The sequence below is a fragment of the Aotus nancymaae genome, unplaced genomic scaffold (genome assembly GCF_030222135.1).
Source record: "Aotus nancymaae isolate 86718 unplaced genomic scaffold, 86718_ANA_hifiasm-v0.15.2.pri h1tg000022l_1, whole genome shotgun sequence".
Lineage (NCBI taxonomy): Eukaryota > Metazoa > Chordata > Mammalia > Primates > Aotidae > Aotus > Aotus nancymaae.
This window is the reverse complement of record NW_026988435.1, coordinates 37,750,590-37,764,756: the sequence shown is the minus strand read 5'-3', so window position 1 is coordinate 37,764,756 and position 14,167 is coordinate 37,750,590. Positions and strand designations below refer to the sequence as shown.

Below are 14,167 nucleotides of genomic sequence, written 5' to 3'. Positions count from 1 at the left end.
AAGAAAGACAAGTGTTCTAATGAAGTATGATTGCTGCGTGCGATAAAAGTAATTAAGAGGGCATCGCAGGGTGGGCTGCATCATACAGGGGACCGCAGGCTTCATCTGTTAGAGAACTGGATGATCCTTATTTGGATGCCCAGTCCTGGGAAAAGTTCCTGGTAATCAACTCAACCATGGGATGGAGAGGGCTCTCGAGTCATCAGCTCTGCCCTCAAGCAAGGGTTCAGTCTCGAAGCAGCTTAGGTGATCCACACAAGAAATGATACAGTCCTGAGCTAAGAGACCAGGAGTGGGACTCCAGGAGGGGGGTACACTCAGCTGATGCGGCGTGATGATTCAGCAGGGAAAGAACACAGCACGTGGTGACTGGCTCTGGGGAGTGAATGTGCAGGTCCGTCGGGGGGCGGGGAGTCGGGATAAGACAAAGGGAGCAGTTTTCAGTGCTCCTGAGTTTCTTCCCTAGTTACTGAGCAGCTTGTGGGTACAATCAGAACAGAGCAGAGTGAGCAGACCAGATAGGAAAGATGATGGCTTTCATTTTGGCCTGTTGTGTTTGATGTGTTCTTGGGAAATTAGCCTGTGTCTCTGACCTAGGTAAAGCCCCACAGCCTGAAGCGCAGTCCAGGAGTTAGACCGAGACTGTCTGGGGTAAGCAACTGTCTTCGGTGGAGCCTTGTCCACCACTCCCTGCTTATCCACCCTATAGGTCAAGGTCTCCACGGTGGGAGGTGATGACCTCCGCTCACTGGGATGAGTGAAAAAAAATAGAGCTTCTGTTTATATTAGTTTTTTATTTTTATTTTTTAAAGCAAATTGTTCCTCTGCTGCTTTATTATGTAGGTTGACCTTGGTGCTTGCTCGTGCTGCAGAAGCCAGACAGGCAGGTGTCAGAGGGGTGCACTAGGCCCCCTGATGGGTACCAGGGTGCCAGGTGGTGTGGGCTGACATGGTTCCACACACCTTCTCTGCTTCCAGAATTGTGCTGCCATTGCAGATCCCAAATCTTCATTAAGAGAATGTGGGGATTATATTGTCTAGTCCTTAACTGAGCCAATCCTCACAGAAACAACCAAGTGTCTGGCAAGGATGCCTGCTAAGAAATGGTATGAAGCGATTTCTAAGGACACAAGCAGAGATGAATGGCAAGAAAGGAACGGAGCTGGTACACCTCCCTTCCGAGCATGAACAACTGCCAGCCAGGTTACAAGGTTCGAGCCGTGGCGGTGGTTTCACATAAATAAACAAACCAACTTGACCTCACCCCTCAAGCTCAAGGTGCCAGTTAACAAAGGGTGAGAAAGTAACCACTTTCTGCCAGAAACTTGCACTACCTAGGAACATTTTGAAAACAGAAGTTTGGAAAGTTTCTGCCATTAGGTGATTTTATTGCCAAAAAACGACGTGTGCCATCTGTAAAAGCTCTCGTATCTTGCACTTTTAAGTAGGAAACGCAATTTTATCAGCTGTTTAAAAGCTCCCAAGGGGTTCTCCGAGTTTCAAAACCCATTTGTGATACATAAAAACGAACAACTTCCAACTAATTTGAAAAAACAGCTCATTGATATCAAGGAGCATGGAAATTTACTCAGTGGTGATAATAATAATCCCTTACAGATTTGGTGGATGGGATTGAAAAGTGGATATTATGACTTAGTAAGTATAGCAGTCCATGCCACACACGATTCGCCACGATTTCCCGAAAGGTGAGGCGTATTTAATAGCATGACGCTCACTAAGACACTGTTAATATAAGTCATCGAGAATAACAGGAGATTTTCTTTTCTTTTCTTTCTTTTTTTTTTTTTTTTTGAGATCGAGTTTCACTCTTTTTGCCCAAGCTGGAGTGCAATGGTGTGATCTTGGCTCACTGCAACATCTGCTTCCCGGGTTCAAGCAATTCTCCTGTCTCAGCCTCCTGAGTAGCTGGGATTACAGGTGTCCACCACCACGCCCAGCTAATTTTTACATTTTTAGTAGAGATGGGGTTTCATCATATTGGTTAGGCTGGTCTCAAACTCCTAATCTCAGATGATCTGCCTGCCTTGGCCTCCCAAAGTGCTGAGATTACAGGCGTGAGCCACCACATTCTGCTAATGGAAGATTTTTAAGAAAACAAAACATTTGTGATTCTCAATAAGAGATATATTTTTCATTATTTCTCAGGCTTTTGGCTAAGTTCAAGTATAAAATACATTTTTCATTAGTTCATTTAATAAATATTTATTGAAAGCCCCCTCTAGGCCCAGGACATTCTGGGCTAGGCGGAGTAGTAGTGAAGATAAAGAGCCTGCCTTCATCAAGACTCCACTCTAGAGGAAATGAGGATGAGAACTCAAGACACATTTATATTTGTGTTTATTTCTCTTTTCTTATACTTTAAAAATTCCTATTCCTCTTTGTGTTTTATAACATGCATTACATATATTTTGGATACTGTGGGGGTGACAGATAAGTCATAAATATTTGTGTTTTTATTGTACATTATATAATATTACAATTTAATAATACATTATAACATATTATCTGCCTATATATTCATATATAACATATAAACATATATTCATAAACCATAGAGTATATGTTAGATACAATAGATTATAATTATGTTGCAGCATGTGTTACATTATACATAAGACATATACATATATTTGTGTATATCTATAACATATAGTATAATTGTAATTGTGCGTAAACTATTCTATACATCTAGTTACATGTTGTATACATATTTGGTACTCACATGATGTTACTGTGCATACTCTCCCTACATTTTTCTAGTCCATTTGTTCTCCCACATTTCTAGAAGATCACGTCACATTTTCTTCTCTTGCCTTCAACACTCGATGCCACCTTTCTCATCCTCACACTCAGCCTCCTCTTTCATTGAGAAGATGGAGGTGACCATGGGCAGCTTTGGCCAGCCCTGCCCCAGTTTTGCATCGCCCCCTGCATCGCCCTCTGCACTGACGCCCAAGCTGTGCATGGTGCGTGCTGCTTTCCTTTAGTGTCAATGAATGGATTTGCTCTGCCACCTGGGGCCCGCCTCTCCGCTCACGTACCAGGTGCCCACTCTTCTGCACAGAGATGGCTCTAGAAATTCCCTCCCCGCCCACCCCAGCCATCAAGCTTTCCTCTCTCCTGGATCATCCCCACCTGCAGACGGGCCTGGGGTGCCTTGTCCCATCTTTAACCAAACGAAACCCTTCCCTCACTCTCACTGCCTCTGCATGTACTATTTCACTTCTCAGTTCCCCTTACAGCATAGCTTCTAGAGAGAGTTGCTTAAACTCATTATCTTCCATTTTTCTTCTCCCAGCTGGGCTTTTATTTTCCAGTAATTTTCCAAAGTTTCCCTTGCCAAGGTCAATAAGGACTGCCAAACTTGGAAATCCAGACTCAGTTCCCTGTCCCTGCAAAGCTGACCTTTCAGCAGCGCTAGTCACAGAGGCTTCTTCCAAGCTGACTTTCACCAACGCTGGTTTTCTCCTCCAGGAAGACCTTTCTGGCCTTGGCTTCCAGAACACCCCACCTGCCCGGCGGCTCTGAAGCCTCTCAGACTCCCCCTCCCAGGCACCACTACTGGCTGATGTTGGGTGTCACCTTGCCCTTGGTCCAGACCCCAGCCTCTCCTGTTAACAGCTACACTAACTCCCTAGGGGATCTCAGTGGCCCAGTGACTTCAGATGCCATCTATAGCCCTGTCCCTCACTGTCGCCTCTAAGGGGTCTCTCAATCCTGAATTGCTCCAAAGTGAGCTAAGGATAGCTGTTCCCAACCTGTCCCTCTCACAGTCTACCTTATCCAGGTAAGAGGCAGCTCCTTCCTGTAGCCATGGAGTCAGTTTTGATGCCTCCTTTTCTCTAATTATGGCAGATAGGCTGGCGCGATGGCTCACACCTGTAATCTCAACACTTTGGGAGGCTGAGGTGGGCAGATCACCTGAGTTCAGGAGTTCGAGACCAGCCTGGCCAACATTGTGAAACCCTGTCTCTACCAAAAAAAAAAAAAAAAATTAGCCGGACATGGTGTCGTGTGCCTGTAATCCCAGCTACTTGGGAGGCTGAAGCGGGAGAATTGCTTGAATCTGGGAGGCGGAGGTTGTAGTGAGCCAAGAAAAAAAAAAAAAAGCAATTTTCCTCAGAGATCACAGAAGAAACACAGCTCTGCTGACCCCATTTTAGATTTCTGCCCCCAAGAACCATACATTTGTATTGTTTAGCCACTAAGCCACTAAGCTTGTGGTAATTTATTACTGCATCCATAGGAATTTAATACACTGAAGAAATCCTGTTGCCTGAGCCTTCAAAACATAGAAAGAATCTCACCATTTTCTTACCACTTCGGGTCTTCCATCCAGACCCAAGTTCCCACCACTTCCCACCTGGATGATGGCAACAGTCTCCTGAGGGGTCTCCGGTTCCCACACTTGTCCCCATACAGTGTCCTGCGCACACAGCTCCCGAGTGAGTCGTCCCAATAGTCATAAGGGAGACCAGGTTAGCTACTTTCTGCTCAAGCCTCTCCTGCCACCCTGTCTCAATGGGGATGAAACCCAAACTCCTTTCTGTGCCCTACGAAGTCCTATATGATCTAACCCTATCACTTCTCTGACCTTAACATCACTCACCCCCTTGATCACTCGCCCGACCCAGAAGAAACCCAAACCTATCACAACCCTTGCACTGTTGCTTCAACAAGCTCAACAACTGCTGCCCTGGGCCTTTGCACCTGCTCCTCTGCCTGGAGTGCTCTTTCCAGAAATAGGCATGGCACTCTCCCCCTTCTTCAGTCTTCCCTGGTTGCCAGAACTGAAATCCTCCCTCCTCCCTATTTCCAATTCCTCTCCCTTGCTTTATTTTGAGTTCCTTTATACTTCACCACGCATATCATCAACACCTACATGTTGTATTTACTATTTCATTTATTGTCCACCTCTCTTTTTCCCTCCACCACCACCACTAGAAAGTACACTTCATGAAGGCAGGGACTTTGTTCTGTGTACTGTCATAGTTTCAGCATCTGGATAACGCTCTGTACATAGCATCTGTATTAGTCTGCTTTCATGCTGCTGATAAAGACATACCCAAGACTGGGTAATTTACAAAGGAAAGAGGTTTAATGGACTCACAGTTCCACATGGATGGGGAGGGCTCACAATCATGGCAGAAGATGAAGGAAGAGCAAAGACACATCTTACATGGTGGCCAGCAAAGAGAGAATGAGAGCCAAGTAAAAGGGGTTTCCCTTTATAAAACCATCAGATCTCATGAGACTTATTCACTACCACAAGAACAGTATGGGGAAAACCATCCCCATGATTCAATGATCTCCCACTGGGTCCCTCCCACAACACATGGGAATTATGGGAGCTATAATTTAAGATGAGATTTGGGTGAGGACACAGCCAAACCATAACAGCATCCCAATGGGAGTAGGAGTCCCTTGAGCCAAAGTCTGGCTGAGCACTTTTTAGTGTTGTCACTTTGGTCCTCCTCTGGGTGAACACACAAGCATGAAGGCATCATTATTCAACACACCAGCCACTATTAGACGTCACAGGCAAATAAGATATGGCTTATACAGTGTAGGGTAGAATCAAGGAAGGAACCCATCCCTCTGGAGCTAAAACCCAACCCTGAGGGAGGACACTGGGAGAAGTACCAAGGATGCCCTTCCCCAACCCCTTAAAGCGAGTTCATCCATCCCACGGCCTGCAGGCTGCATGTAGCCCAGGGCAGCTTTGAATGTGGCCTAACACAAATTTGTAAACTTTCTTAAAACATTATGAGATTTTTTCGGCAATTTTTTTAGCTCATCAGCTATCACTAGTGTTAGTGTATTTTATATGTGGCCCAAGACAATTCTTCCAGTGTAGCACAGGGAAGCCAAAAGATTGGACATCCCTGCCTTACAGGAAATCTGTCCTGTTGGAATTATGTTGGTGACATCAGGCAGATCTCAGGACAGGCTGACCCAGCACACACAAGTGGCTTCCAAGGGAAGCCAGGAAGGCCTGTCAACAGGCCAGGGATGGGGTGGGATGAGTCGCTAATATATCTATCATCCATCTTGAAATTCAAAGAACTCATAACAAGCAAAACAGCCAACAGGTCCTGGATCCAGATTCTGCCCTGGTATTCACTCCTGAGAAGCCGGCCAGAGGGGAAGATCTACTTACCTATTATTTTGTGCTAAGAGACTGTGACATAGAAGAGAAGGAGATCTTAAAATAAAAACCTGGGTCCAAGAGAATTTGATGTCCTTCCATTCTGAGCCCCTCCTCCGTGGCAGGCATTCGCTGGGCATTGTGTCTGGCCTCTGCAACATCTCTGGAAGGAAGCTATTTATATCACCCTTTTACACACAGGACCTCAGAGAGGTCAAGTGGCTTCCCCAAGGCCATAGTGGTAATAAAGGACAGAGCTGGAATGAGGGCCAGGTCGATCCGGCTTCTGGAGAGTGTGCAATACTCCTGCAGGAGCAGTGCTTTCAGCGTGAAACAAAGGAAGACCTTTTGAACAATGAGCACTCCCTGGAGGTGCTGGGGCTGCTGACTTTCAGAAGTGGAGGCCCATTTGCTTATGTGTCCATCTCCCACCTCTGATGACCTCAACAGGGGCCAAAAAGACAGCCCAGCTTCTAGACAGAATCAAAGTCCATCTTCTAGACCCTTCCTGAGGCAGTATTCTCACCTTAGGCTTCCAGAGATGCCCTCCATTCTTAATTTAAATTATCTCCTGTTTAAACTGGCTTCAGGGGTTGTGATTACTGGCAACCAGAAGACTCCTAACTCAACATAAAAGTCACGAGTGTCAACACGCTTGAAAGAGAACTTAGAGAAATGTCAAAGTCAGTGACCTTCCTTCCCACACTTAGACAAAGTCTCCAAATTCTAATATTTTCCCTCAAATCAAATATATAACTGTCTTTCTAAATTAAAAAGCATCAAAATACTATCAGAAATAGCAGAAAATTTTAAGAGTGGGTTTTAAGAATGAACTTTGAGTAGGGAAAAAAAGTTCCTATTGCTAAAATGAAACAAACCAAAAGAATAACAATAAAATAGCAGAGCATTTTTATTCATTTTATAGGTGGTAACGAACTAGAGCCTTCCGAATGAATTATTTAAGGGGTTTATTCATTGAAGCAGTCTTTGGAACTGTTCATTCTTTGTAAAAGCAAACACTCAGAAAGTCAGCAATTTGCCTTCTACCTTAAATGAATTTTTTAAATGTCTATAATTTCTCAGAATGTGCAGAAATGCCTTTGGTTCATTTAATAAACACTTAGCAAGTGACTACTGCACACAGCGTCCTTCAATTTCCAGAACAAAATAGGATGCAACTGAAAGTATCTAGAGTAAAACCTTCCCACCTGGCAAATGAATAGGCTCATTTATCCACACATTGGCACGTCTGCATAACTGGGCTGCAATTGATGTAAGAGACAGGTGCTAAGAACAAAAATAATCAAACATGGCTTTCTGCATGCCTCTTCTCCTTTTATATTGGGTAATTGCAATGGCTGACATGAAGGAAGTGCAAGGAGAGGAAATGATTGGGAGGTGATAGGATATATTAATTAAAATGTGTGTCCCTCCTCCATTTGAAAAAAAAAAAAAAGAATCACTGAGATCATTTCTTTACCTATTTTGGTTCCTTCCCATTCTGAGTATCTGAAGAGTTGGATCAAATCAGCTCCTTTGAGCCAATGAAAATGGAAGGCTCTCTACTTAGAGGCCGAAGTAGGAAGCAGAGATGGATCTTAGGTCTTGTTGCCACAGCTGGTAAAAGAGACCCAGCTAACAATTCCCAAAGAACTAGTGAGGAATTTGTACACGTTTTATGGCAGCACAGCCTCTTAAGAGATTTCCCCCAGGTTTAGTTGATTTCGCCCTTGGAGATGTCTGAAATTGTGTTGAAAGAGCATGTTTTATTTCGTTTCTGCCTGTACTGTTGAAAGCTCACAGATTCGATTTTTTTCTCTTCCTCGGGAGAGGCTATTGATTGTTATTTTTATTTTATTTATTTTTGAGATGGAGTCTTGCTCTGTCGTCCAGGCTAGAGTGCAGTGGCGCTGTCTCAGCTCACTGCAAACTCTACCCTCTGGGTTCCAGGGATTCTCCCACCTCAGGTTCCTGAGTAGCTGGGATTACAGATATGCGCCACCACACCCAGCTAATTTTTGTATTTTTAGTAGAGACAGGGTTTTGCCTGTTGGCCAGGCTGGTCTCAAACTCCTGACCTCAGGTGATCCACCTGCCTTGGCCTCCCAAAGTGCTGGGATTACAGGAGTGAGCCACCATGCCTGGCTTGCTGCTTTTCCTGTGCAAAGGTCATCCATCTCTTTGAGCCTCAGTTCTAAGAATCTGCAGTAATAACACCAGTGTGTTAACATGATGTGAGCTAGTTTATGTGTATACCCATTGATGATTTAAGAGCTACACAGAAGAGACTAATATTATTATCATCGGGGTTACACAGACAAATAACTGATCTGGTCGGAGAACTAAGAAACGTCACCCTCTTCACTTAGCTTCCTGGGGGAGTGCAGATGGGGAAGGAGAGCAGAGAGGTGGGAATCCACAGATGAGGGGGGAAATATCTGGCATGGGCTGTATCTGAGCAATGACCAGAATGACCAGCTGCATTCTGGAGTCAGTTACAGGTAACTTTGTTCTCACCACTAGCCTGAGGTTGTTCCTGCTCGCTCCTGTCTTAACACATCAGAGAGCCAGCTGCGAGGGTTTCACTCTGCGTGCATTTGACTTTCTGTTTCGTTGGTGCTTTCCTTCCCCTTGAACACTTTGTCCAATAGGCCCACTTTGCATGCTGTAAGCGGCTTATGAAGCCAGCAATGAAAGAGCGTACTGTCCTAAGGATGAAAACACAGACCCACCCAGCAACAGGCTGGCGGAGCGTTGTTTTTCCAAAACCGGTGCCTCATCCTTTTGTTACCCTTTTCACAGTACCTGGCCGAGTTTACAGAGAGTTTTTGACTCTGCAATGTCATCCATTCTGCTGAGTTTCATCCAATGTTGTGTGGTCTTTTAAAAATACCAGCCTTACTGAAATACAATTCACATTCCATGAAATTCACCCTTGAAGATACAATTCCGAGATTTTTAGTGTATTCAGAAAGTTATGCAAACATCACCACAATTGATTGTAGAACATTTTATTCACCCCAGAAAGAAACCACCTACCCTTTAGTAGTTACTGCTCGTTTTCCCCTTTCACAAACCCTGGCACCCACTAAACTACCTTCCATCTGTGGATTTACCGATTCTGAACATTTCATATAAATGGAATAATATGTGGCCTTTTGTAACTGCCTTCTTCTGCTTGGCATAATACTGTTTTCAAGCTTCCTCCATATTGTGGCATATTATCAGCACTTCATTTCTTTTTACGGCTGGAAAATATTCCATTGTATGGATATACTCCTGGTTTATCTATTCTTCAGTTGGTGAACATTCGGGCTGCTTCCACTTTTTGGCTATTTTGGATAATGATGCTATGAACTTTTGTGTACAGATTATTGTCTGGGCATATGTTTCCCTTTCTTTTAAGTATGTACCTAGGAGAGGAATGGCTGGGTCATGTGGTCACTCTACATAGAACTTTTTGAGGAATCGCCAAATTGTTTTCCATAGTGACTGCATCATTTTACACGCCCATCAGCAATGTACTGTGAACCCTGAAAATTAGAGACAGGTCTCAATTAATTTAGAAAGCTTATTTTGCCAATGTTGAGGACACACCCCTGACACAGCCTCAGGAAGTCCTGAGGACATGTACCCAAGGTGGCCAAGGCACAGCTTGGTTTTCTACATGTTAGGGAGACATGAGACATCAATCAATATATGTAAGAGGTTCATTGGCTTGGTCTGGAGAGGCGGGACAACTTGAATCGAAGGCAGGAGGCAGAGGGAGCTTCCAGGTCACAGATAGGTGATACACAAAGGGTTACATTCTTTTGAATTTATGATTAGCCTTTCCAAAGGTGGCAAATCAGATCTGCATCTGTCTCGGTGAGCAGAGGGGTGACTTCGAATAGAATGGAAGGCAGGTTGCCCCTAAGCCATTTCCAGCTTTAGTTTTCCTTAGTGATTTTGGGGGCCCAAGATTTTACTTTCACAGTATGATGGTTCCAATTTCTTCATGTCCTCACATCATATTCCATTTTATGAGTTATCTCTGCATGGGTATTATTACTTCTCTTGGGTTTAGCTCCTTGAGGACACAAACTGCCCTAAGACTATCATAATAGTAATCATAAAACCCTGCACATTTCAAGTTCTGAATAAATCTCAGCTGTTAGTACTATATACTTTTTGTTATAATCACTAACAGTTCCTAACTAGAGAGTAAGCCTACCTACGTTAAGAAAAAAATACAACTAATTTCACAACCTCCATAGAACCCAGCGCATACACAGAGCTACCATTTATTAAGCATTTACTGGATTCCTAGTAATATGTCCTCATTTATTTAAGATGAGGAAACTGAGATTCAGGTTATTTGTCCAGGTAGTTAATAGCAAAGCTGAAATTTAGACCCAAGTTCTCACTGTATCATACTGTCCAAAAAAAGAATTCTTTTTTTTTCAGGAAGAGTGACATGTCTGCTCATTTGAGGTCCTCTATTTTTCCGCTATTCCCCAAAGGAAAGGGGTGATCTCTTCATTTTTTTGTTATCTCCTATAGTACACGATATATAGTGGTAATTCAGAAAAATTAATTCTAATTATATAAATTGTGGACAATGGTATAGTGACTAATACGCTGAAACAGAAAAGTACGGCAGTGTTATCATGGTATAGTTCAGTCTTTATTGCGGCTATAGCTGATAATACACGGTAAGCATCTAACCCCTGCCAGGGGCCACAGAGCCATAGCCAGGACTAGGTCTCACTTAAATTCCCAAAAGTGGGCCCCTGTGGTTCAAAACGTCACCGCATGGGAACCACAAAAACGTTGTCTCCCCATTTATCACCCCAAGGGCCCAGGAGCCCAAGAGCCCAGGACTACCCGGCGCCCTTCAGCTGGCAGCAGCTGGCAGAAAAGCGGAACTGGCGACGGGCACTTTGCCCTTAACCAACATGGCCGCCCTGAGGCTTCGGGCTTCGGGCGGCAGAAGGACCGTCACGTGAAGAGAATTCCGCTTCTTTATTGGCCTTCTCTCCTGGAAGGGCGGGGTACAATAACCCAATCGGCTCCGGCCTTAAAGGGGTCACCGCCGGATCCGCCGGTGGTCGGCCCTCGGGGCTGGGTAGGCGGGCGCCGCGCCGAGTTTCTGCCCCTCCCGCGAGGAACGGTGGCGGGCGGGGACGGCGCCAGGAGGCCGCCTCATCGGGAGCCTTGGTGACCGCCCGCCGCCGGCCGCCGCGCGACCCGGAGGGGGTTAACCGCGGCCGGGAGCGGACGGGAGCGCGTGAGGCTCCGGAGCGCGAGCCCGGCGCAGCCCGCGGGGGTGCAAAGGGGCGCGCGGAGCGGGGATGGAGGACGGCTTGGCCGGGCCCCGGCACGGGGCGGCGGCGGAGGCGGCCGAGGCGCGAGCACGGCCCGGGGTGACCCTGCGGCCCTTCGCGCCCCTCTCAGGGACTGCCGAGGCGGACGAGGGCGGCGGCGATTGGAGCTTCATTGACTGCGAGATGGAGGAGGTGGACCTGCAGGACCTGCCCAGCGCCACCATCGCCTGCCACCTGGACCCGCGCGTGTTCGTGGACGGCCTGTGCCGGGTGAGGGCCGCACCGGGCGCGCCGTCGGGGCGGAGGGCGGACACTTGTTGCCTGGGGGAGGCGGCGCGGGTCGCAGCGCCCAGGTCCGGGCCGCGCGTGGGGCGGGGAGGCAGCGACGCCCCCCCGGGCCGCCCGGCCGCGGACCCTGCCCTTCCGGGCCGGGGCGTGGGGGCGGCACCCCGAAGGTCCCGGTCCCCGAGCACCCCAGGGGAGCGGGCAGCTCACCGCGGGGTCCCACAGGCTCGCCCGGCCCGGTGTGCGCTCAGGCTGGTGCGACTGCGGGGGTGAATTTGCTCCCCAAGGCGGGGCAGCACCGCCGCCCTCCGCGCTCTCGCCCTCGCCCCGCTTTTACGCGCTGGAGGAGGGGGTCACCTCATTTCTAGGGAGGAGGAAACAGACGTTGAGCGGCGACGCGACTCACTGTTCATAAATGGGACGACGTCCCTGCATTCCCAATCTGCACTATTGGAAGAAAAGCCAATGTTTGGGTGAGAATCTGTGGTTGCTCATTATCCAGCGGCTGGCCAATTTTGGTGGAATGATGAAGGAGACCATCTTTCAGACCTTTAGATATTGAGTCAAGAACCTTGCTCCCTTATGTGAAGGAGTGACATGCCGCCATCGGGGACATCCAGTACATTGGAAGTCGACTCCTTACCCCCTACTCTCCCCCACCCTTCTCGCAAAATCCACACAATTTAGACACTTTGGAGGGTGAGAGGCTGGTATGAGTAATCAATAATGGTGATGGGGAGGAGGAATTTCTTTCAAATCTGCAGTTATTGTGCAGAATACAATTTGGACAACGTGGGCGTCACAGAATGAAACCGGTCTTTCAGAGCTGCCCCATTAGGAGAGCAGCTGTCAAAAAAAGCAGTGCTTTCAGCGCTTGGCTGTGAGTCCACAAATGCTGTCAATGAACTGTAATTGAAGGCTGCTGCCAATACACTACCATTGTGGTGTGCGTAAGTGTCATTTATTTGTACGTCCACTTACTTTCTGAAAGGAATTACAGTGGCCGTGTGCTTAGATAAGCTTCCAGGCATGCTTTCTAGAGCAACAGTTGTCAGGAACTCAGGGTCTTACTGATTGGTCTTCCTTTAAAACCTTTTCCTCTCCACGTAGGCTAAGTGCTAGCCAGCATTTCAAGCCTTTTCCTTAGGAGCCATAGGCTTTCTGCTAGAACAAGGTCAAGTCACATAAGACAGCACTTAGTTGCAGTGTTGAAGACAGTCCTGAAATTGTGTTATATGAAAGTTTGCCCACTTCGCTAGCTATCCATTTTGACAATTATTTATTGAGACTTTGCTATGGGATAGGTACTATCCTAGGCTCTGAGGCTACATCAGTAAATAAGATACAATAAAATAGCATTTCTGCCTCCAGGGATGACATTTTTTTAGAAGGGAAACAAATAAATATCAAATATATCAGAAAGTCATGATGCTATTGGAAAAAGTAAGACTTGGAGGGCAGGAGGAGGGAGGGGAGATCTGGGAGAGGACAGGGAAATTGCTATTTTCCATAAGATGATCCAGGAAGGTCTTACTGATACGGTGATATTTTGATCAGAGACAATGGGCTAGCAATGGTTCATTGGTGCTTTGCTGTTGATTGAGTGCTTCCTATGTTCCAGGTACTGTTTTAGGCCCAGAGGATAGACTGCGGAACACTTTAAGCTCCCTGCTTTCATGGAGCTTAGGATCCAGTGGTTGAGAAGATAGACAATAGGAAAAAAACAAGTGAACAAGATCATTTCGGATAGTGATAAATGCAATGAAGAGACTGAAACAGGTGGATAGAGGGCAAAGGGAGGGGGTTTGGTCAGAGTAGTCAGGTCCTAACGCTATGGGAGTTCAGGAGGTTTTGTGGGAGAGCTGCTGAATTGGGGCAGGCCTGAGGGAACCAACAAGGGATGTCCAGGCCTGCAGCCATGAGCAACAGCTGGAAGATGGAGCTGGGGGAGGAAGCCATGTGCGTGACCAGAACCCGATGGGAGGAGCTGCCTGGCAGGAGCTGTAGACTTGAAGGTGTGCAGTTGAGATGCTAAGGCCAGGTATAGGCAGGGAGGAAATTCCCAGGCTTCTCAGCTCATTGGCAGAACTCAGAGGGCAGCCAGGAGGCCAGGGAGCCCCAGCCGTGGAGTCCATAGGTTAGGTAATCCTTTCAGGTCCCACAGAAGGGCAGAGAATGGCCCTGGGCACAGTGCAGATAACGGGGATTTACACAGAGGAGTCAGTGTGGAGCCACTTTAGATGGTGTGGCCCTGGGAGGCCTCTGCACAGCCTGGACCAGGCTGACAGAAGCTCCCTGGGGAGATGTGTGTGTGGCTGGCATCCCGGCAAAGGGACTAGCAGATGCAGAAGCTCCAGTGCAGGGTGAACTCTGCGTATTTAAAGGACCCAAAGGGTTGCATGAGAGG

The 14,167-nt window shown here is 46.9% G+C and overlaps 1 protein-coding gene across 1 annotated transcript in view; it reads left to right on the top strand.

Annotated features, from left to right (window-relative positions):
• Window positions 1-11,502: 11,502 nt before the first annotated feature.
• The window catches only part of RCAN1 (regulator of calcineurin 1), a 100,229-nt gene continuing 97,564 nt past the window's right edge, over window positions 11,503-14,167 (top strand). The window contains exon 1 of the mRNA XM_021669411.2: window positions 11,503-11,745. Coding sequence (XP_021525086.2) covers window positions 11,503-11,745 — 243 coding nt within the window. The remainder of the gene's footprint in view (window positions 11,746-14,167) is intronic.